The sequence below is a fragment of the Hyperolius riggenbachi genome, chromosome 11, assembly GCF_040937935.1.
Source record: "Hyperolius riggenbachi isolate aHypRig1 chromosome 11, aHypRig1.pri, whole genome shotgun sequence".
Lineage (NCBI taxonomy): Eukaryota > Metazoa > Chordata > Amphibia > Anura > Hyperoliidae > Hyperolius > Hyperolius riggenbachi.
In genome coordinates, this window is record NC_090656.1 from 240,183,442 (window position 1) to 240,208,175 (window position 24,734).

The 24,734-nt window shown below is 47.3% G+C and overlaps 1 protein-coding gene across 2 annotated transcripts in view; it reads right to left on the reverse strand.

The window, feature by feature from the left end:
- Window positions 1-5,638: 5,638 nt before the first annotated feature.
- LOC137538748 (embryonic protein UVS.2-like) overlaps window positions 5,639-24,734 on the reverse strand; it is a 73,261-nt gene continuing 54,165 nt past the window's right edge. The window contains exons 8-10 of one of the 2 annotated variants that reach the window (XM_068261062.1): window positions 18,591-18,709; window positions 17,791-18,007; window positions 5,639-5,703 (exon numbers count right to left, since the gene is read on the reverse strand). In XM_068261062.1, the coding sequence (XP_068117163.1) occupies window positions 5,699-5,703; window positions 17,791-18,007; window positions 18,591-18,709 (341 nt within the window). In that variant the 3' untranslated portion in view covers window positions 5,639-5,698. Of the gene's footprint in view, window positions 5,704-11,989; window positions 12,032-17,790; window positions 18,008-18,590; window positions 18,710-24,734 lie in introns of those variants that run through there. The other variant, XM_068261061.1, reaches the window with a different exon arrangement.

The following is a 24,734-nucleotide window of genomic DNA, read 5'->3' on the forward strand; positions in this document are numbered from 1 at the left end:
TGCTGTCTGGGAACAGACCGTGGCCTATACCTGGCTCTATCATGTGCCCATATAAAGCTCTATATGCTGTCTGGGAACAGACTGTGGCCTATACCTGGCTCTATCATGTGTCCATATAAAGCTCTATATGCAGTCTGGGAACAGACCGTGGCCTATACCCGGCTCTATCATGTGTCCATATAAAGCTCTATATGCAGTCTGGGAACAGACCGTGGCCTATACCCGGCTCTACCATGTGTCCATATAAAGCTCTATATGCAGTCTGGGAACAGACCGTGGCCTATACCTGGCTCTATCATGTGTCCATATAAAGCTCTATATTAGAGTGACCATATTTTTGTGGGTCCAACCTGGGGGGGGGGGCGCGCATAGCGCGCCGCAGCGAAAAGTGGGAAGGAGTGAGGAGCATGCAGCGGCGAAGAATGGGGGAGGGGGGCTGCGGCGCGCGCAGCGCGTCGCGCCGAGAAAATGGGCGTGGCCATGACATTGTATGGGCGGAGTTAACGTAATGCTGTAACAGCGAGGCATAAGAAAGCAGTGTTTACGCCATGATGTGGACAAACGAGACTTTGTATCATGGGTGTGCAGAAACTGTGTGATGCTAATAGTATACCGTAACCACAAAGCAGCAAACATAGCCATCTATGACCATTAAATAATAAATGCAGTAACAGTTACCCCGGACACCAGAAAATAAACGCAATAGGCAACATGTCAGTATAAAATAAATGCAATGCGGGCAAACATTTCACCAGACAATAAACGCAATGCGGGCAAACATGTCAGTACAAAATAAACGCAATGCGGGCAACATGTCAGTACAAAATAAACGCACTGCGGGCAAACATTTCACCAGAAAAGAAACGCACTGCGGGCAAACATTTCACCAGAAAAGAAACGCACTGCGGCCAAACATTTCACCAGAAAAGAAACGCACTGCGGGCAAACATTTCACCAGAAAAGAAACGCACTGCGGCCAAACATTTCACCAGAAAAGAAACGCAATGCGGTCAAACATTTCGCCAGAAAAGAAACGCACTGCGGGCAAACATTTCACCAGAAAAGAAACGCACTGCGGCCAAACATTTCACCAGAAAAGAAACGCAATGCGGCAAACATTTCGCCAGAAAAGAAACGCACTGCGGGCAAACATTTCGCCAGAAAAGAAACGCACTGCAGGCAAACATTTCGCCAGAAAAGAAACAATGCGGGCAAACAATAACATTTCACTAGAAAAGAAACAATGCGGGCAAACATTTCACCAGAAAAGAAACAATGCGGGCAAACATTTCACCAGAAAAGAAACAATGCGGGCAAACATTTCACCTGGAAAAGAAACAATGCGGGCAAACATTTCACCAGAAAAGAAACAATGCGGGCAAACATTTCACCAGAAAAGAAACAATGCGGGCAAACATTTCACCTGGAAAAGAAACAATGCGGGCAAACATTTCACCTGGAAAAGAAACAATGCGGGCAAACATTTCACCTGGAAAAGAAACAATGCGGGCAAACATTTCACCTGGAAAAGAAACAATGCGGGCAAACATTTCACCTGGAAAAGAAACAATGCGGGCAAACATTTCACCAGAAAAGAAACAATGCGGGCAAACATTTCACCTGGAAAAGAAAGCATTTACTCACCTGGCAGAAGTGTCCGGCCTCTGGCGCGCTGCTCCGTCCCGGGACCGTCTTGTTCCTCCTGCTCTGGTCTCCCGTGCTGACAGGGCTACGGCAAGATGGCGCCCGAAGCCCTGTACTAGTGACACAAATAGGTCTCCAGTACAGGGCTCCGGCAGCCATCTTGCCGTAGCCCTGCTCGCCTGCTGGTGTCGGAAACAGACACCGGAAGAGGAGGCTGGAGCGGGGCTGCGGGCAATGAACTGGCACGGCGTCTATAGACGCCGCTGCCAGTTCATTGAGGAGAGAGTGGCCAGAGTCCCGAGGCCGGGACGTCCCGCTGCTGAAAGCGGGACGTTTCCCGGGACCTCATTAAGCCTGGGACAGCGGACCCCGAATCCGGGACGTGTCCCGGGCAATCCGGGACGTCTGGTCACTCTATCTATATGCAGTCTGGGAACAGACCATGGCCTATACCTGGCTCTATCATGTGCCCATATAAAGCTCTATAGGCTGTCTGGGAACAGACCGTGGCCTATACCTGGCTCTATCATGTGTCCATATGTAGAGTGACCATATTTTTGTGGGTCCAACATGGGACGGGGGGGGGGGGGCGTGGGGGGGGGGGGGCGGCGCGCGCAGCGCGCCGCGTCGAAAAGTGGGAAGGAGTGAGGAGCACGCAGCGGCGAAGACTGGGGGAGGGGGGCTGTGGTGCGCGCAGCGCGCCGCGCCGAAAAAATGGGCGTGGCCATGACATTGTATGGGCGGAGTTAACGTAATGATGTAACAGCGAGGCATAAGAAAGCAGTGTTTACGCCATGATGTGGACAAACGAGACTTTGTATCATGGGTGTGCAGAAACTGTGTGATGCTAATAGTATACCGTAACCACAAAGCAGCAAACATAGCCATCTATGACCATTAAATAATAAATGCAGTAACAGTTACCCCGGACACCAGAAAATAAACGCAATAGGCAACATGTCAGTATAAAATAAATGCAATGCGGGCAAACATGTCAGTACAAAATAAACGCAATGCGGGCAACATGTCAGTACAAAATAAACGCACTGCGGGCAAACATTTCACCAGAAAAGAAACGCACTGCGGCCAAACATTTCACCAGAAAAGAAACGCACTGCGGGCAAACATTTCACCAGAAAAGAAAACGCACTGCGGCCAAACATTTCACCAGAAAAGAAACGCAATGCGGGCAAACATTTCGCCAGAAAAGAAACGCACTGCGGGCAAACATTTCGCCAGAAAAGAAACGCAATGCGGGCAAACATTTCGCCAGAAAAGAAACGCAATGCGGGCAAACATTTCGCCAGAAAAGAAACGCACTGCGGGCAAACATTTCACCAGAAAAGAAACGCACTGCGGCCAAACATTTCACCAGAAAAGAAACGCAATGCGGCAAACATTTCGCCAGAAAAGAAACGCACTGCGGGCAAACATTTCGCCAGAAAAGAAACGCACTGCAGGCAAACATTTCGCCAGAAAAGAAACAATGCGGGCAAACAATAACATTTCACTAGAAAAGAAACAATGCGGGCAAACATTTCACCTGGAAAAGAAAGCATTTACTCACCTGGCAGAAGTGTCCGGCCTCTGGCGCGCTGCTCCGTCCCGGGACCGTCTTCCTCCTCCTGCTCTTCTCTCCCGCGCTGACAGGGCTACGGCAAGATGGCGCCCGAAGCCCTGTACTAGTGACACAAATAGGTCTCCAGTACAGGGCTTCGGCAGCCATCTTGCCGTAGCCCTGCTCGCCTGCCGGTGTCGGAAACAGACACCGGAAGAGGAGGCTGGAGCGGGGCTGCGGGCAATGAACTGGCACGGCGTCTATAGACGCCGCTGCCAGTTCATTGAGGAGAGAGTGGCCAGAGTCCCGAGGCCGGGACATCCCGCTGCTGAAAGCGGGACGTTTCCCGGGACCTCATTAAGCCTGGGACAGCGGACCCCGAATCCGGGACGTGTCCCGGGCAATCCGAGACGTCTGGTCACTCTACCATATGAAGCTCTATATACTGTCTGGGAACAGACCGTGGCCTATACCTGGCTCTATCATGTGCCCATATAAAGCTCTATAGGCTGTCTGGGAACAGACCGTGGCCTATACCTGGCTCTATCATGTGTCCATATAAAGCTCTATATACTGTCTGGGAACAGACTGTGGCCTATACCTGGCTCTATCATGTGTCCATATAAAGCTCTATATGCTGTCTGGGAACAGACTGTGGCCTATACCTGGCTCTATCATGTGTCCATATAATGCTCTATATGCTCTCTGGGAACAGACCGTGGCCTATACCCAGCTCTACCATGTAACTGTTTCACTTTGAGACATACAATATGAACCCTCTAATCTGTGAGCATTAAGCCTTAGCTATGTGATTTCTGACATCTTAGCTTGTTCGCATGGCCCTGTGTTTATGTGGGCGGAAAATGTTTTTTTGTAGCAATGCTTTATGTAGCAATTCTTTTATGTGCTCTCTACCAATTATCTGCTGCTCCGATTGTTACAATTCTGTGGGTAGTTATTTTGTGTATATTGTTTTTTTCCAGTTGTGCTCCCATTTTTGCCTGAGGAAGCGAGGTCACGCCTGCGAAACACGTTGCATTTGTGGAGTTGAATAAATAATTTGTCAGTTCTGTTTTATCGAGACTCAAGTGAGTGTTCATTTTTGTAAGAGGGAGGTAAGTCCACCCTAACATCCCCTCTGATTTTAAGCGGTTTTTAAAAAGTTTTACTTTACTCTGGCACCTCTTCCTGGAGAAGCATTCCTTGGTGATGATGTCATCACTGTACTGCAGCTATTCACCATCCAGTCAGCAGTCTGTGCATATTCCTGACCAAGATGCATTTTTTTCATAGTGCAGAGAAGCAAAATGAGGTCAGGAAGATGGTATTGCCACGTGAACCGGCAGTCCTAATTCATAGGAAAGGCTGGACACAATAAGACATTTTTTAAAGTTATTTATTTTAACTATGTATTCAGTCATGTATTACTTTGTACCATGTGATTTCTCCCCCCCCCCCCCTTCCTTTAAAGGATACCCAAGGGGACATGTGACATGATGTGATAGACATGTGTATGTACAATGCCTAGCACACTAATAACTAGGCTGTGTTCCTTTTTTTTAATTTTTCTGGCTGAAAGAGTTAACCTCCTTGGCGGTATTGACGAGCTCAGCTCGTCAATGACCACCGGAGGGTGCCGCTCAGGCCCCGCTGGGGCGATTTTGCAAAAAAAATTTTATTTATTTTTTTTTAAAACATGCAGCTAGCACTTTGCTAGCTGCGGGGGGGATTCGATCACCGCTGCTTGCCGCCGCTACCCGACGCGAAAGAGGGCCTCCCCCCACCGACCCCCGTGCGCAGCCTGGCCAATTACTGCCAGGCAGTGCTGAGAGGTGGATCGGGACTCCCGATGACGTCACTACGATCGTTGCCATGGCAACGGGGGAAGCCCTACATGAAATCCCGTTCATAGTGGGATTTCCGGACGGGCTTATGCGCCGGCGGCGATCGGACCGTACGCACAGATGCCGCAGGGAGGGCGAAATCATGTAGCTAGCGCAGGGCTAGCTACATGATTAAAAAAAAAAATATATATATGGCTGCGCCGCCACCCTGGCGATCTTAATAGAACGCCAGGGTGGTTAAACATCAGGAATATAAGGGCAGTTCCTGTCTGAGTCAGGGCTGGGTCAGACTACAGTGTGACCCTCACTGATAAGAAATTACAGCTATAAAACACTTTCCTAGCAGAACATGACTTCTGGCACCAGGAAAGAGATTAAAAAGGGTCAATAGTTCATAGATTTTAGCTCTGGCATACTTCAATGAATGTGTCATTGAGCAAAAACAATAAAACAGTAAAAACATAAAAAGTAAATTTAAATATAAAATAAAGCTGTGGAATATCTTAAAAAGTCATTTTTAGGAGAAGGCGGATTGATACAATCGTTTATTTCATTAGTTTATTTTCACCCCGGGTGTCCTTTAAGGTTCTTTCCAACAAATTAAAATGAAGTACAATCTGTCCGAGTTGTCCATTCCTTGCCTGATGGCATTTCACACTGCAAATACACAAAAAGCTCTCATAGTATAGTGTTCCTTATAAAGGGAGCCTCTACCCAGTATTAGTATAGTGTTCCTTATAAAGGGAGACTCTACCCAGTATTAGTATAGTGTTCCTAATAAAGGGAGACCCTACCCAGTATTAGTATAGTGTTTCTAATATAGGGAGACTTTGCCCAGTATTAGTATAGTGTTCCTAATAAAGGGAGACCCTGCCCAGTATTAGTATAGTGTTCCTAATAAAGGGCGACCCTGCCCAGTATTAGTATAGTGTTTCTAATATAGGGAGACCCTGCCCAGTATTAGTATAGTGCTCCTAATAAAGGGAGACCCTGCCCAGTATTAGTATAGTGTTCCTAATAAAGGGAGACCCTGCCCAGTATTAGTATAGTGTTCCTAATAAAGGGAGACCCTGCCCAGTATTAGTATAGTGTTCCTAATAAAGGGAGGCCCTACCCAGTATTAGTATAGTGTTCCTAATAAAGGGAGGCCCTACCCAGTATTAGTATAGTGTTCCTAATAAAGGGAGGCCCTGCCCAGTATTAGTATAGTGTTCCTAATAAAGTGATACTGCCCAGTATTAGTATAGTGTTCCTAATAAAGGGAGGTCCTGCCCAGTATTAGTATAGTGTTCCTAATAAAGGGAGATCCTACCCAGTATTAGTATAGTGTTCCTAATAAAGGGATACCCTACCCAGTATTTGTATAGTGTTCCTAATAAAGGGAGGCCCTACCCAGTATTAGTATAGTGTTCCTAATAAAGGGAGGTCCTGCCCAGTATTTAGTATAGTGTTCCTAATAAAGGGAGACCCTGCCCAGTATTAGTATAGTGTTCCTAATAAAGGGAGGCCCTGCCCAGCATTAGTATAGTGTTCCTAATAAAGGGAGGCCCTGCCCTGTATTAGTATAGTGTTCCTAATAAAGGGAGGTCCTACCCAGTATTAGTATAGTGCTCCTAATAAAGGGAGGCCCTGCCCAGTATTAGTATAGTGTTCCTAATAAAGGGAGGCCCTGCCCAGTATTTAGTATAGTGTTCCTAATAAAGGGAGGCCCTGCCCAGTATTTAGTATAGTGTTCCTAATAAAGGGAGGCCCTGCCCAGTATTTAGTATAGTGTTCCTTATAAAGGGAGACCCTGCCCAGTATTAGTATAGTGTTCCTAAAGGGAGACCCTGTCCAGTATTAGTATAGTGTTCCTAATAAAGGGAGGCCCTACCCAGTATTAGTATAGTGTTCCTGATAAAGTGATTAGTGAGAATATGTACATAGGTTTATCTCATATGTACAGTGATGTGAAAAACTAATTGCCCCCTTCCTGATTTCTTATTCTTTTGCATGTTTGTCACACTTAAATGTTTCTGCTCATCAAAAACCGTTAACTATTAGTCAAAGATAACCTAATTGAACACAAAATGCAGTTTTAAATGATGGTTTTTAATATTTAGTGAGAAAATAAAACTCCAAATCTACATGGCCCTGTGTGAAAAAGTGATTGCCCCCCTTGTTTAAAAATAACTTAACTGTGGTTTATCACACCTGGGTTCACTTTCTTGTTAAATCTGATTTTATTCAAATTTTTATGAAACATGAACAGGTATAAAAATGAAGTATAAGTACAAAAAACTTGTTACACAATGAAGAAGTTACATCACATTAGCAAAGATACTGAGGTATATCAAAATATATATATAAAAAGAATTTTTACAGAGTGAAGCTCAGATATACAAGAGACAATGTCATTTCTAACATAAAAATTACACCGCTATGTGGTAACCTATAAAGGCACAAGTTAATAGCTGAAGATCTGGATGTTCATTTAGTAAGTATAGAGGGAGAAGCAAAGGAGGTGGGTAGAGAAGGAAACCTAGGGGGTGAGGGGGGCGCCGCGCGAAGGGCAATAAAACCCCCCACCACGGTCCCCCCACCCCAGGTAGAAGAGGTTGGGAAATGAAAATAGAATAGGTAGAGAATAATAGAAGGACAAGATAAGAGGAGTAGAAGATAAGAAGGAGGTTAAGAAAGGAGAAGAAAGAATCGGAAAGATAAAGGGGTAAGATCATAGAGGGAGTGGGAGGGGAGGATCCTAAGCATTGAATGAACAATATGAAGTTAAAAAACAAGAGAAAGCATCACCTAGTAAGTATTGTTTACTGATTTGGAGAAATTTAGACATATTGATCGTTGGTATGTCACTTATCTAAGATGGTTGACTATGCATGGGGGAAGAATCTGGTTGGAATTGCTTTATTGCCCCTTTGACAAAAGGGTTGGCATGGGGTTAGAGCAGTTACCTTATGAGGCAAGTCACCGTGTTTAAAGTTATAAAGTGAAGATCTATGACTTAATATTAGTTTGATGTACTAGGACTAGCCTGCATGAAAATATTCTTTTTGAATGATTCGGAAGATTTATAATCTATCCATATTGACCACGTGTCTAAGAATGATTGGTTTAAGTCCATGTCAGATGAGATTAGGTCTTCCATATACATAATATCATCTATTATTCCTACCCAGGAGATCAGAGACGGGGGAGAGGATTTTTTCCATTCTCTGGCAATAACTGTTCTGGCAGCAGAGAGAATGTGTCTGAGAAGGCCCTTCTTAATAGCAGCTAAATGTCCAGGGATCATAGATAGGAGTGCAATTTCAGGGGATGGAGGTATAGATTTCCCACAGATATCACTATAGATCTTAAAAATTGAATCCCAGAAGGGAATGAGTAGGGGGCAAGACCACCAGATGTGAAGTTGAGAACCAACCTCTGAGTGGCAACGCCAGCAGAGATCAGGTACATTCGGAAAAATCTTATGGAGATTCTGAGGACATCTATACCAATTAGATAGTAACTTAAAATTTCTTTCTTGGAAGCGAGAGGAAGTTGAGGATGCATGGGTGAGTATAAATGCTTTAGACCATTGTTCATAGGTTAAGGTCTTGTCTAGTAATTTTTCCCAGTGTTTACAGTATGTGGGTAGTTCCTCATGTCCTTCTTCCCTCAGCAGCCCGTATAGGAGGGAAATGATATGGGTGGGTTTGGTTTGGTTGATGCAATTTTTCTCAAAGAGAGTGAGATCCCTAGAATATGTAGATGGATCTCCTAGATTTTTCCAGAATGAAGTGAATTGTCTCCAGGTTAGCCAGTCCTTACCTAGGGACAAACCCTCCTCGGGAATGGAGAAGCCTGCTGATGAAGAGGATCTAATGTGACGTATTTGGGGCCAAGAGACCCTGGAAAGGGATAGAGTGGAGGTGTTCCTGAGTCCAGGGGGGAATGCTGGATTATCGAAAACTGGGGTTAAAGGGGATGGATTGGTCGATAATTTGAATTTAGATCTGATTTTCTTCCAGACTGTAAGTGTTTGTATGACTAAATATGGAAGGTGAAATGATGAGGGGATGAGATCAGATGAGATCCAGGGGAGAGCTTTAAGTGATAAGGGGGATAAGGATTCCTCAAAGTATGACTCTCTCTTTTCTTTATCTACATACATCCAATCAACGACCCGAGATAAAATGGAAGCTTTATGATAAAGGTTTAGGTCAGGAAGACTCAAACCTCCTCTGTCCTTATGGCGAATTAATGTGGAGTATGATAGTCTTGGTTGTTTTGAACCCCATATAAAGCGGATAAACATGGATTTTAATGTTTTCAAATAGGAAGAAGATATTTGAATTGGGATTGTTTGAAACAAGTAGAGGAATTTTGGTAGAATATCCATTTTTAGAATGTTAATTTTGCCAAACCAGGACAAAGGGAGGCTGGACCAGTCCTGAAGGTCTTTCTTAGTCCTTTCTTGAATAGGTTGGTAATTAAGTGAATGGAGTAAAGAGAGGTCTGTGGGTATTTGAATGCCTAGATAGGAAATCGAGATGGGTTGCCATTTAAAAGAGAAAGAAGTTCTAATTATGGATAGGGTCTGTTTGGGTATGGATATATTAAGGCCTTCTGATTTGGAGACATTGACTTTATAGTTGCTAACCTCACTATATCTAGAGCATTCGGTTAGTATGTTCGGAAGAGAGATGTGTGGGTTAGTAACATATATAAGGAGGTCATCCGCATATAAAGCTAGTTTATGGGTCATGTTATTAATTGTGATGCCGTGTATTGAAGGGTTTGAGCGTAAAGCAATGGCGAAATGTTCCATCACAATGGCATAGAGGAGAGGAGACAGAGGACAGCCCTGTCGGGTTCCGTTGGTGATCATAAATGAGTCAGAAAGGCAGCTATTTATTCTTATGCGGGCAGAGGGAATTGTGTACAGAGCCATTATTTTATTAATAAAGAGAGGGCCCAGGCCAATTTGTTGGAGAGAGGCTTTTAAGAAGGGCCACCCCACTCTGTCAAAGGCTTTTTCAGCATCTAGTGAGAGTAGACAGAGTGGAATGGCCCGTCTCTTTGCCGCATCAATGAGGTTAATTGTTCTAATGGTGTTGATCCGGGCTTCCCTACCTGGGATAAACCCAACTTGATCTCCATTAATTAGGAAAGGGAGGAGCGGTTGTAATCTATGAGAGAGCATCTTGGCATATAGTTTAAGATCAAGGTTGATAAGGGAAATGGGTCTATAGCTTCCGCATTGGGTGGGGTCTTTTCCTTTCTTATGTATTAGAGAGATGTGTGCCTCCAGGGTTTGTTTAGGGAAAGGAGAAGTCGGGGAAATGGAATTATATGTTTTGGTCAAAAAGGGTATTAATTGAGTGGAGAAAGTTTTGAAGAATCTATCTGAGTATCCATCTGGGCCTGGACATTTGCCGGAGGGCAAGTTTTTAATGGCTGTTGACAGTTCATTCTCAGTGAGGGGAGATTCAAGAGTTTGTGCTTCGTCTTCCACTATAGTTGGAAGGGGAGTATCCTGTATATACTTTTTAATGCGAGTTAAAAGGTGTTCCTCAGCGTGAGAGTTAGTGTTTTCCTTAATATTGTACAGTCTGGAATAAAATCGAACAAATTCTTGAGAGATGTCAGAAGTGCTGGAAGATTGACGTCCCTTTTGTTGGGAAATGGAATGTATATGGGTTCTAGTAGTTCTAGGATGAATTTGCCTCGCAAGAAGTCTACCACATTTACTATCATATTGATAATAATTTTTCCTGATCTTGTCCCTGTAAATCAGGTATTTTTGATCTATAAGGTGTAGTAATTTTTGTCTGTTTTTAGAAAGCTCAAGGAAGATTGTGGTAGAGGGATTAGCTTTATGGGAAGCTTCAAGGGAGGAGATCTGAGTTAGTAGCTTGTTGATAATGTGAGATCTCTCCTTCTTTAACCGAGATCCGTGTTTAACCATCTTAGCGGTATGGACGAGCTCAGCTCGTCCATCACCGCCGATGGCTGCCGCTCAGGCCCTGCTGGGCCGATTTCCATCAAATAAAGTGCAGCACACGCAGCCGGCACTTTGCCAGCCGCGTGTGCTGCCCGATCGCCGCCGCTCTGCGGCGATCCGCCGCGAGCAGCGGCGAAAGAGGGTCCCCCCAGCCGCCTGAGCCCTGCGCAGCCGGAACAAATAGTTCCGGCCAGCGCTAAGGGCTGGATCGGAGGCGGCTGACGTCAGGACGTCGGCTGACGTCCATGACGTCACTCCGCTCGTCGCCATGGCGACAGGAGAAGCCAAACACGGAAGGCTGCTCATTGCGGCCTTCCGTGTTACTTCTGGCTGCCGGAGGCGATCGGAAGAACGCCTCCGGAGCGCCATCTAGTGGGCTTTCATGCAGCCAACTTTCAGTTGGCTGCATGAAATAGTTTTTTTTTTATTTAAAAAAAACCCTACCGCAGCCGCCCTGGCGATCTTAATAGAACGCCAGGGTGGTTAATGAATATTCCTCTGAGTACACACTTCAGAGTTTCCCATTGTATGGGGAGAGAGGTTGTGTCTGAAGAATGGATTTCCAGGAACTCATCAATGACTCTAGATATTTCAGATTTACATAAGGGATCTTTTAAGAGGTTGTCATTTAGTCTCCAGGTCCAGCCTGGTTTAGAAGTATTGGGTAAGTTGCATGAAAATGTAACTGGTGCATGATCTGAGCCAAAGATGAGGTCAATGGAAGCTTCTGGAGACATGTCTAAGAATTTTTGCGAAACTAATAGGTAGTCAATCCTGGAATAAGATGTTCTAGGGAAGGAATAATGGCTATAGTCTTGGGAGGTGGGATGTAAAAGACGCCATATGTCAAAAAGATGTAGGTGTCTGAGCTGTTTTTTAAGGGCAAGCAGGGCTGCTGAGGAAAGTGAAGACTTACCTGAGGAAGTATCCATTGCTGGGTCCAGAGGGGTGTTGAGATCTCCTCCGAATATTATAGGCCCTGAAGCAAATTTCTCTAGACGTCTGAGAAGAGAAATAATATAAGGGATTTGACCTTGATTAGGAACATAACAGTTACAGATGGTAAAAGGTTGATTATGTATAGATAGTTTAAGGAGTATAAATCTTCCTTTCGGGTCAATCTCTTTTTCCAAGATTTGAACCGGAAGGGATTTATGAATTCCAATTGAAACCCCTTTTGTTTTGGATTCCGGGTTGGTGGAGTGAATCCATTTCTGATAATATCTGTCTCGGATCTCAGGGGTCGAGGATGATTTGAAGTGTGTTTCCTGTAATAATACAATTTGGGCCTTAAGTTTATGTAGGCGGTAGAGTGTCTTAGACCTTTTGGAGGGGGTATTAAATCCCTGGACATTAAAGGAACATAATTTAAGTTTCTCCATTGCAGGTGAGGAGCAACAAAAGCATATATGAGTACAAAGGTGATGTTAATGATGAGCTAGGTGGGTTAGGATCCTTAATGTGGGGGAATTGAAAAGAAACCAAAAGGTTATTGGGGCCTTCGTGAAAACACGATAGGCACCATATTGGTACTGGGGGGTTAGTAGAAGCCATGAACAGAGGTGGCTCCGGTACTATACCCTTAGTTATGAAAATATATATTGTGGATATGCATAGGAGACCAGGTCTTGTGGTGAACATACCTTATTAGAACAGTGAATAATATAACTTTGAGAAAAAGCAATAACATAGATTAATGAACAAAATAATCTTAACAAATCTGGGGTCTGATCAGGGTCTTGTATAATAGCATGTCATGTCATAAATAAGATGTTATAGGCATAAGAAGTATTTGCAATGACATTGATGTATATGCATTAGGTATATTAACATTTAAGGATCAGAAGAGAGAACAGCTTATCTAAATCTGTGTAAAACAGAACATATTCCCAGAGGGGAGGATAAACATTACTATCCGCAGCAGTGCAGAACTAGTAAAAGAGGTAGAAATACACCATTACTAGAAGGAGATACTCAAGTGTCAGTAGCTTCTGGGGCTTGAGTTTTCTTCTTGAAGTTGTTGTTTCGACGACGTTTAGGGGTAACCTCAGACCAAGATTCCCTCGGAAGAGAGAGGGGTAGAGGAGGATGAAAAGGCCAGTCTGGCAGCTTCACCTGAGGGAGTTCAAATGTTCCTAAGAAACGCGGTAAGTCCCCAAGAGTGCGAAACACTGCTGATGAGCCATCCTTGGAAGCTATTAAGTGAAAGGGGTATCCCCATTTGTATCGTATTTCTTTCTCTTTCAGAAGTGTGAGAAGAGGTTTAAGGGATCTGCGTAGTGCTAAAGTACGTCTGGAGAGATCAGGGAGTAAAATGATTTGAGCTTCGTTGAACATGATAGCGTCTTGGTTGCGTGCAGCTAGCATAATTTCCTCTTTGATTTTATAAAAGTGAACCCTGCATATTATGTCTCAAGGACGTGTTGGATCAGGATTCACTGGTCCTAATGCTCTGTGAGCTCTGTCTAACTCGATTGGGGTGTCAGATTGAAGCAGTTGTTGAAATATTTTTTGGGCCACTGCATCGCACTCTTTAGCATCAACGGATTCCGGGACACCTCTAATGCGGATATTGTTCCGTCTGTTCCTGTTCTCAATATCATCAGATTGCATAATATGGTCCTGGGATTGTAGTGCTTGGGCATTAATCGCTGTTTGATGGGAATCTAGTTGCGACTTCAGTTTATCCACCGTTTCCTCCAAAGTCAGTACCCTGTTCCCCACCTGCGAGATGTCTCCTTTTAGGGATTGTATTTCAGATTTGTAAGTGTTTTCCAAACGCGTGATAAATTTTTCCATGTCCTTGGTGGTGGGGATGGAGCGTAAGTAATCTTTAATGTCTCTTATTTCAGAGATATGATGAAGAGAGGGCGATCGTGATCCATTCCTATAAGGGTGGGATTTATTAGCTCTGGAAGACCTTCCCAAAGGAGATAGCGAGCGGGCCGGGGAAGGGCTGAGAGAGTGATGTGAGTTTAAGCGGCGCCGGGCCTTAGGAGTCATACCTGCGTGTTTATCCGCATATCTGCTTTGTGAGTCCTCACCACGAAGTCTGTTGCTGGAAGAGTGGTGTGATCTGGACCCGGATGCAGTGGGATTAGTCGGGGTCTTTTTAGAGGAAGAGCGCTGGGTTCCATGCGGCCTTGTGTCCTGGTCTCGGTCACGCCGGCTGGAGGAGGAGGCCTTGCGGGTAGATAATGTGGCCTTAGCGCTGGAGTAGTTGGATCTACGAGAGGATGATCTGGATTGTCGCTCTGCCCGTTCAGATAGGTCAGTCTCGGAGCGTGAGGCGATGGAGGAAGCTTGAGCTTGTTCCTCACTGCGAGCCCTCGTGTTAGACGCCATCTTGGATATGGAAGCGGGTCTGGTCTCGGATCCTTCTTTCAAGAAATAGGTATGGATCTTGCCCCTCTTTTCCGCTGGAAAGTGCTTGGAAGGAGAGAGCTTCTTCTTCTTACTCTTTTTAGGGGGCATAGAGGGTGGTAAGTGAGCCTGGTCTCCTATATAACCGATAAGTTAGCAGGGTATAGCCGGAGCTCTGAAGCTAAGCTGCCTCACTCGGTCATCGCAAGCCACGCCCCCCCCTGGGTTCACTTTCTGTAGTCACCCCCAGGCCTGATTAGTGCCACACCTGTTTCAATCAAGAAATCACTTAAATAGGGGCTATCTGACACAGAGAAGTAGACCAAAAGCACCTCAAAAGCTAGACATCATGCCAAGATCCAAAGAAATTCAGGAACAAATGAGAACAAAAGTAATTGAGATCTATCAGTCTGGTAAAGGTTATAAAGCCTTTCCTAAAGCTTTGGGACTCCAGCGAACCACAGTGAGAGCCATTATCCACAAATGGCAAAAACATGGAACAGTGATGAACCTTCCCAGGAGTGGCCGGCCGACCAAAATTACCCCAAGAGCGCAGAGAAAACTTATCCGAGAGGCCACAAAAGACCCCAGGACAACATCTAAAGAACTGCAGGCCTCACTTGCCTCACTTAAGGTCAGTGTTCACGACTCCACCATAAGAAAGAGACTGGGCAAAAACGGCCTGCATGGCAGATTCCAAGGCGCCAGGGGCGTAGCAATAGGCCCTGCAGCGCAGGGGTGGCAGCATGAGGGGAAAGCCTTGCCCACAGTCGGCGGGGAGAGGGGAAGTTCCCCCCTCTCCCTCACCTCGGGGCTCTCCCCTCTGCGCTCCCCTCCAGCTAGTGAATGTGTGTGGGCAGCGGGCAGCGGCGGCGGGATACATACCTTCTTCCTTGCGTTCCATCGCCGCCTTCTCGCTCTAGCGGCTGACGTCACTTCCGGAAGCGGGCAGCAGCGGCTGACGTCACTTCCGGAAGCGGAAGTGACGTCAGCCGCTAGAGCGAGAAGGCGGCGATGGAACGCAAGGAAGAAGGTATGTATCCCGCTGCTGCCCGCTGCCCACACACATTGAAATTCTGCAGGGGGATTTTCAGGTGTCTGCTGCCCACATTACGATTTTCAGGTGCCTGCTGCCCACATTACGATTTTCAGGTGTCTGCTGCCCACATTACGATTTTCAGGTGTCTGCTGCCCACATTACGATTTTCAGGTGTCTGCTGCCCACATTACGATTTTCAGGTGTCTGCTGCCCACATTACGATTTTCAGGTGTTTGCTGCCCACATTGCGATTTTCTGGTGACTGCTGCCCACATTACGATTTTCAGGTGCCTGCTGCCCACATTGCGATTTTCTGGTCACTGCTGCGCACATTACGATTTTCAGGTGTCTGCTGCCCACATTACGATTTTCTGGTGTCTGCTGCCCACATTGCGATTTTCTGGTGTCTGCTGCCCACATTACGATTTTCTGGTGTATGCTGCCCACATTAGGATTTTCTGGTGACTGCTGCCCACATTGCGATTTTCTGGTGACTGTTGCCCACATTGCGATTTTCTGGTGACTGCTGCCCACATTGCGATTTTCTGGTGACTGCTGCCCACATAAGGATTTTCTGGTGACTGCTGCCCACATTAGGATTTTCTGGTGTGTGCTGCCCACATTATGATATTCTGGTGACTGACTGCTGCCCACATTAGGATTTTCTGGTGTGTGCTGCCCACATTATGATATTCTGGTGACTGACTGCTGCCCACATTAGGATTTTCTGGTGACTGCTGCCCACATTACGATATTCTGGTGACTGCTGCCCACATTAGGATTTTCTGGTGACTGATGCCCACATTGCGATTTTCTGGTGACTGCTGCCCACATGGCGATTTTCTGGTGACTGCTGCCCACTTTGCGATTTTCTGGTGAACTCTGCCCACATTACGATTTTCTGTCCCACATTACGATATTCTGGTGAACGCTGCCCACATTACGATTGTCTGGTGAATGCTGTCCACGTTACAATTTTCTGGTGACTGCTGCTCACGTTACGATTTTCTGGTGAACTCTGCCCACATTATGATTTTCTGGTGAACTCTGCCCACATTATGATTTTCTGGTGAACGCTGCCCACATTACGATTGTCTGGTGAATGCTGTCCACGTTACAATTTTCTGGTGACTGGTGCCCACATTACGATTTTCTGGTAAACTCTGCCCACATTATGATTTTCTAAAGGCCCACATTACGATTTTCTGGTGAACTCTGCCCACATTACGATTTTCTGGCCCACATTACGATTGTCTGGTAAAATGCTGCCCACTTTACAATTAATTTACAGTGAAACGCTGCCCCATTACGATTATTTGGCACCTATGGGGGGGGGGCATCCAAATATTCGCAGGGGGGCCCAGTGATTTCTAGTTACGCCCCTGCAAGGCGCAAACCACTTTTAAGCAAAAAAGAGCATTAAGGCTTGTCTTAATTTTGCTAAAAAACATCTTAATAATTGCCAAGACTTTTGGGAAAATACCTTGTGGACCGACGAGACAAAAGTTGAACTTTTTGGAAGGTGCGTGTCCCGTTACATCTGGCATAGAAGTAACACAGCATTTCAGCAAAAGAACATCATACCAACAGTAAAATATGGTGGTGGTAGTGTGATGGTCTGGGGTTGTTTTGCTGCTTCAGGACCTGGAAGGCTTGCTGTGATAGATGGAAACATGAATTTACTGTCTACCAAAAAATCCTGAAGGAGAATGTCCGGCCATCTGTTTGTCAACTCAAGCTGAAGCGATCTTGGGTGCTGCAGCAGGAAAATGACCCAAAACACACCAGCAAATCCACCTCTGAATGGCTGAAGAAAAACAAAATGAAGACTTTGGAGTGGCCTAGTCAAAGTCCTGACCTGAATCCTATTGAGATGTTGTGGCATGACCTTAAAAAGGCGGTTCATGCTAGAAAACCCTCAAATAAAGCTGAATTACAACAATTCTGCAAAGATGAGTGGGCCAAAATTCCTCCAGAGCGCTGTAAAAGACTCGTTGCAAGTTATCACAAACGCTTGATTGCAGTTATTGCTGCTAAGGGTGGCCCAACCAGTTATTATATTCAGGGGGGCAATTTCTTTGTCACACAGGGCCATGTAGGTTTGGAGTTTTTTTTTTTCTCACTAAATAATAAAAACCATCATTTAAAACTGCATTTTGTGTTCAATTATGTTATCTTTGACTAATAGTTAATGGTTTTTGATGAGCAGAAACATTTAAGTGTGACAAACATGCAAAAGAATAAGAAATCAGGAAGGGGGCAAATAGTTTTTCACATCACTGTATTTTACAGGGTAACACAATTCCTGCAATGTATGGGAGCCCACAGGGGCTAATTTATAAAAAAAATGCATACTCACCCGAGCTGTATGCGACACGGAACCCAGTGCTGTGCACCGACTTGTCTGTGTGGAAATGTAGCAGCACCCAGCCACTAGAGGACACCAGTGAGGGCATCTTCCTGACGCCACAATACCTATGGTATATTGAGGAGCGCAAGCTATCTGAGATGGACAGGTAATCATAGATGCAGTTCCGGGAGTACTCCAGTGCAAACGAGATGAAGTGCAGCTGCACCTGCAGGAACGCAATGGACAAATCTCAGAAGAAATCAAAGAATTATGGATTAGGGGCCTATTGACAGACACAATTATAAAAACAAACTCTTAGGTCTCTTTTCCACGGACAGTTGAACTGTGTGCTCAGCGAGCAGTTACCAGGCAGCGGCGAGCAGTTACCAGGCAGCGGCGAGCAGTTACCAGGCAGCAGCGATCAGCTACCAGGCAGCAGCGAGCAGTGACCAGGCAGCAGCGAGCAGTTACCAGGCAGCAGCGAGCAGTTACCAGGCAGCAGCGAGCAGTTACCAGGCAGCAGCGAGCAGTGACCAGGCAGCAGCGAGCAGTTACCAGGCAGCAGCGAGCAGATACCAGGCAGCAGCGAGCAGTTACCAGGCAGCAGCGAGCAGTTACCAGGCAGCAGCGAGCAGTTACCAGGCAGCAGCGAGCAGTGACCAGGCAGCAGCGAGCAGTGACCAGGCAGCAGCGAGCAGTTGTGGGAGTTTGAGAGGCATTCCACTGCCTAATTCCTATCAACTGTCCATGGAAATAAGGCCTTAAAGTGCCATATAGTTTCTGCGCCCTTTATTTTATTCCTGGCTTACCCTACGCCCAGCAGGTGCCAGGATAGACCACAAGCAGTCGATGGAGGGCGGGTACTTAGTGGGATATCCCGGAGAGACCAGAGTTCCAGGCATATTGGTCAGTGTTCCACCGCATAGCACTGTAACAGCACAGAAATAAATCAGCATACAGACAGAGAAAGGCTTCATAGATCTTCAGTAGAGATGTAGCGAACGGTTCCAGGCGAACTTCGGGTGGTTCGCGTTCGCCTGCGAAGGCGAACTTTTGCGGAAGTTTGATTCGCCCCATAATGCACTATGAGGGTCAACTTTGACCCTCTGCATCACAGTCAGCAGGCACATTGTAGCCAATCAGGCTACACTCAGCCCTGGACCCCCCCCCCCCCTTATATAAGGCAGCCTCCGGCAGCCATTACACTCACTCGTGCCTGCTGCAATAAGACAGACTAGGCAGAGCTGCTGCAGGTTGTTCTCCTAGGGAAAGATTAGTTAGGCTCTTGGCTTGTTAGCTTGCTCCTGGCTGATTATTATTGCTTTAATAGCACCCCTCAACCGCTCTTTTCAGAGCTAATCCTGTTCTTTGAAATTTTTTTTTTTGTGTGTCAAACTGACACTTGTTGCATACACAGCCTTGCTAGTTAATACTTTGGGCTTGATTCACAAAGCGGTGCAAAGTGTTTGCACGCCTGTGAAAAGCTCTTTATCACGCCTAAACTCAGTTTAGGCGTGATAAGAAGAAACTCGCGCGATCTCCCGCGCGCAAAGTTTTGCGCGCGTAGCGCACCGCGCTGTGCGCGCAGTGTGCCGTGCTTCGCGCGCAGCGTCCATTGAGCCCTATGGGACTTTGCGCGCGCAGCGCGGTGCGCTACGCGCGCAAAACTTTGCGCGCGGGAGCTTCGCGCGAAGAGCAGCACAAATCGGTGATAACTCAGCTTTGCACCGCTTATCACGCCTAAAGTCTTTTAGGCGTGATAACTGAGTTATCACCGCTTTGTGAATCAAGCCCTTTGTGTGTCCCACTGCCAGCAGCCCAGCAGCACATTCAGTGACTGACTGCCTGTGTGTGTGACAGGGAGCTGCACATTGTACTACCCAGTACTGCATATACCCAGTACCTGTTGTGTTTAGTTAACCCACCTCATCACTGCATATACCTACCTTTTGTGTTGAGTGAACCCACCTCACTGCATATAACTACCTTTACCGTTCAGTGAACCCACCTCACTGCATATACCTAGCATCCCCCCGAGATGGACAAAATAGACAAAGCAGGTAGAGGAAGAGGTAGAGGCAGACCCAGAGGAAGGCCACCTGGCAGGTCTGTGCAAGGTCGTGTAGATGTGATTTTGTGCGGCCCTCGCCCAAAGTACAGTGCTCAGAAGAAGGCACGTCCCATAACTTCCCAAGATTGTCAGGACGTGGTTGACTATTTAGCAACACAGAACACCTCATCTCCTGCAGCCACCAGCGCTAGTACAAGCACCACATCCGCTCATTTGACACTTCGCAGGAGTTATTTGGTGGTGAAATCACTGATTCACAGCCACTACTGCAACAACAAGATGAACACGCATGTACACCACCTCATACGTCTTAGTTAGGTGGCGATAGTATGGATGCAATGTGTGAGGAGGGGGATGATGAACCACCTGATGTTGGTGCAGTTGTGGAGGTGTCTGAGGAAAGCGAAGCTGGGCAGGATGATTATGATGACGATTATACGGATGCGACGTATGTTCCCAATAGAGGAGATGACCAGGGGGATAGTTCAGAGGGGGATTCAGAGAGGAGTAGGAGCAGACGAGTCCATGAAAGAAGCAGAGGGAGCTCGTCCTCAGAAACAGCTGGGGGCAGTGCCCGGCGCCATGTATCGCCAGCTATGGACAGGCAGCCAACATGCCCTTCAACGTCAGCTGCTGATGCCACCGTAGCGCCATCACCCCAGGGGGGCTCAGCGGTTTGGAAATTTTTTTAACATATGTGTCTCAGATCGGAGCAAAGCCATCTGTTGTCTCTGCCAGCAAACATTAAGCCGTGGAAAGGCCAACTCTCATGTAGGGACAAGTGCCTTACGGAGGCACCTGGAGAAAAGGCACACACAGCTATGGCAAGAACACCTGAGGAAAAGCAGCACCCAAAAGACAAGCCACCCTCCTTCTCCTCTTCCTACTTCAGGTGCATCTTCTTCTACAGCTGCTTTTACCCTTGCACCTTCACAGCCACTCTCCTCCACACCGCCTCTTCCCTTGAGCGGTTCCTGCTCCTCTGCCCACAGCAGTACCCAGCTGTCCATGAAGGAAGTATTTGAGCGTAAGAAGCAAATTTCTGCCAGTCATCCTCTTGCCCAGCATCTGACAGCTGGCGTGGCGGAACTATTAGCTCACCAGCTATTACCATACAAGCTGGTGGAATCGGAGGCTTTCCGTAAGTTTGTGGCCATTGGGACACCGCAGTGGAAGATACCAGGCCACAATTATTTTTCACAAAAGGCCATACCCAAACTGTACCATGCAGCTGAGAGGCAAGTGGTGTCATCTATTGCAAAGAGCGTTGGGTCAAGGGTCCACCTGACCACGGATGCCTGGTCTGCCAAGCACAGGCAGGGCCGCTACATTACGTACACAGCCCATTGGGTCAACCTGGTGACCGATGGCAGCAAGCAGGGAGTACGTGGCTGCGCAGCGGACCAACTTGTGACACCTCCACGGCTTGCAGGCAGGCCTCCAGCCACCTCCTCTCCACCTGCTACCACCGCTTCGCTGTCATCATCATCCTCCTCCTTGGCTGGTGCCGCGATCTCCTCTCCAGCTGCACAGCCCCCGCACCCCAGGGCCTATGCTGCATGCCAGGTACGACGGTGTCACGCCACCTTAGACATGTCTTGCCTCAAAGCAGAGAGTCATACTGGAGCAGCTCTCCTGGTTGCTCTTAACAAACAGGTGGAGCAATGGCTGACCCCGCACCAGCTGGAGCTCGGCAACGTGGTGTGTGACAACGGCAGCAATCTCATTTCCGCGTTGAATTTGTGAAAGCTGACACACATACCCTGCATGGCACATGTGCTGAATCTGGTTGTGCAAAGATTGTGTCCAAGTACCCTGGCTTAGAGGACGTCCTGAAGCAGGCCAGGAAGTTGTGTGGGCATTTCAGGCGCTCTTACACGGCCATGGCATGCTTTGCGGACATTCAGCGGAGAAACAGCTTGCCGGTGAGATGATTGATATGCGATAGCCCAACTCGCTGGAATTCCACCCTGCTGATGTTCTCTCGCCTGCTAGACCAGGAGAAAGCCGTCACCCAGTACCTGTACAACTACAGTAGAAGGACACAATCTGGAAAGATGGGGATGTTGTGGCCCAACAACTGGACACTGATGCGAAATGCATGCAGGATCATGCAGCCCTTTGAGGAGGTGACCAGACTGGTGAGTTGCGCTGAAGGCACCATCAGCGACTTGATCCCCCTACGCTTATGGTGGATAAAGCCGTGGAGGAGCGTGAATGAGAACAGTTACGGCAGGAGGAGTCGTGGAAGCAATTTTCATCCGAACCAGATGTTTCCTCAACACCTGCGGCAGCAAAGAGGGGGGAGGAGGAGCAAGAAGAGGAGTCGTGTGGGGAAGCAGAGGAGTCAGACTCGGATGATGAGGAAGGTGTTTCTGTGGAGGAGGAAGAGGCGGTGGAATAACTGCAGCAGCCGTCACAGGGGGCTTCTGCTGCTCCACGTTCCCGTGGTATTGTTCGTGGCTGGGGGGAGGAAGAGGACTTGCGTGACATCACTCAGGAAGAGCAAGGGGAGATGGAGAGTACGTCTGCATCCAGCTTTGTGCAGATGGCCTCTTTTTTATGTTGTCCAGCCTGTTGAGGGACCCCCATATCAAAAAACTCAAGGGGAATGACCTGTACTGGGTGGCCACGCTACTAGACCCTTGGTACAGGCACAAAGTTGCGGACCTGTTAACAACTCAACAGAAGGCGGAAAGGATGCAGCACTTGCAGAACAAGCTAGCAATGATGCTTACAATGCTTTTAAGGGTGATGTGACAGCACAACGCAATCAAGGTACCACTGGCAGTAACCCTCCTCCTCCCAAGTCCACGCAGGCAAGGACAGGACACTCCAGCGATCTCGGGGTGATGTCGGACATGCGGACATTCTTTAGTCAAAAGCCTCGCCTTAGCCCTTCCGGATCCACCCTCCACCAACGCCTGGACTACACTGCAAGCAGCGACGATAAACCTTTGAACTACTGGTTGCGCAGGCTTGACCTGTGGCCAGAGCTGTCCCAATTTGCCATCCAACTTCTCTGCCCTGCCGCAAGCGTCCTGTCAGAAAGGACTTTCAGTGCAGCTGGAGGCATTGTCACTGAGAAGAGGAGTCGCCTAAGTCACAACAGTGTTCAGTACCTGACCTTTATCAAAATGAATGAGGAATGGATTACGGAGGGCTACTGCACGACCGAAGACTAAGTCAGTCCCCACACACAGCATCTCTGCCTGCAGGCCACTTGCCTTCTCCGCCACCACCAACAGGGTCCAGGACTCCAGGCAGATTCCTGAATCCCCCAGTATTAGGCATCCCCTCCCCAGTATAGATAGCCAGATGTGCCCCCAGTATTAGGCAGCCCCTCTCCCCAGTATAGATAGCCAGATGTACCCCCCAGTATTAGGCAGCCCCCTCCCCAGTATAGATAGCCAGATGTTCCCCCAGTATTAGGCAGTCCCCTCCCCAGTATAGATAGCCAGATGTGCCCCCAGTATTAAGTAGCCCCCCCCCCTCTCCAGTATAGATAGCCAGATGTGCCCCCAGTATTAGGCAGCCCCCTCCCCAGTATAGATAGCCAGATGTTCCCCCAGTATTAGGCAGTCCCCTCCCCAGTATAGATAGCCAGATGTTCCCCCAGTATTAGGCAGCCCCTCTCCCCAGTATAGATAGCCAGATGTTCCCCCAGTATTAGGCAGTCCCCTCCCCAGTATAGATAGCCAGATGTTCCCCCAGTATTAGGCAGCCCCCTCCCCAGTATAGATAGCCAGATGTTCCCCCCAGTATATAAGGCAGCCCCCTCTGCAGTATAGATAGCCAGATTTGCCCCCAGTATAAGGCAGCCCCCTCTCCAGTATAGATAGCCAGATTTGCCCCCAGTATAAGGCAGCCCCCTCTCCAGTATAGATAGCCAGATTTGCCCCCAGTATAAGGCAGCCCCCTCTCCAGTATAGATAGCCAGATGTGCCCCCAGTATTAGGCAGCCCCCTCCCCAGTATAGATAGCCAGATGTGCCCCCAGTATTAGACAGCCCCCTCCCCAGTATAGATAGCCAGATGTGCCCCCAGTATTAGGCATCCCCTCTCCCCAGTATAGACAGCCAGATTTGCCCCAGTATTAGGTAATCCCTCCCCAAGCTAATAACCTCCAGTAATGGAACAACATACCAGTTGTTGTTTTTTTTTATCATTACCGGAGCTCCAGATTGCTGTGAGTGTTTAGTGCAGAGGGTTAATGATTGCTTGTATGTAAATTGACCACCCCCTCAGCACTAGTGTTGGGCGAACATCTAGATGTTCGGGTTCGGGCCGAACAGGCCGAACATGGCCGCGATGTTCGGGTGTTCGACCCGAACTCCGAACATAATGGAAGTCAATGGGGACCCGAACTTTTGTGGTTTGTAAAACCTCCTTACATGCTACATACCCCAAATTTACAGGGTATGTGCACCTTGGGAGTGGGTACAAGAGGAAAAAAAAATTAGCAAAAAGAGCTTATAGTTTTTGAGAAAATCGATTTTAAAGTTTCAAAGGGAAAACTGTCTTTTAAATGCGGGAAATGTCTGTTTTCTTTGCACAGGTAACATGTTTTTTGTCGGCATGCAGTCATAAATGTAATACATATAAGAGGTTCCAGGAAAAGGGACCGGTAACGCTAACCCAGCAGCAGCACACGTGATGGAACAGGAGGAGGCGCAGGAGGAGAAGGCCACGCTTTGTGAGACACAACAACCCAGGCCTTGCATGAGGGCAAGAAGCGTGCGGATAGCATGCTTTGTACCGCCATGCAGTCATAAATGTAATAAAGACAAGTGGTTCAATAAACAGGGACCACGCGGCAACGCTAACCCAGCAGCAGCAGACGTGATGGAACAGGAGCAGGCGCAGGAGGAGAAGGCCACGCT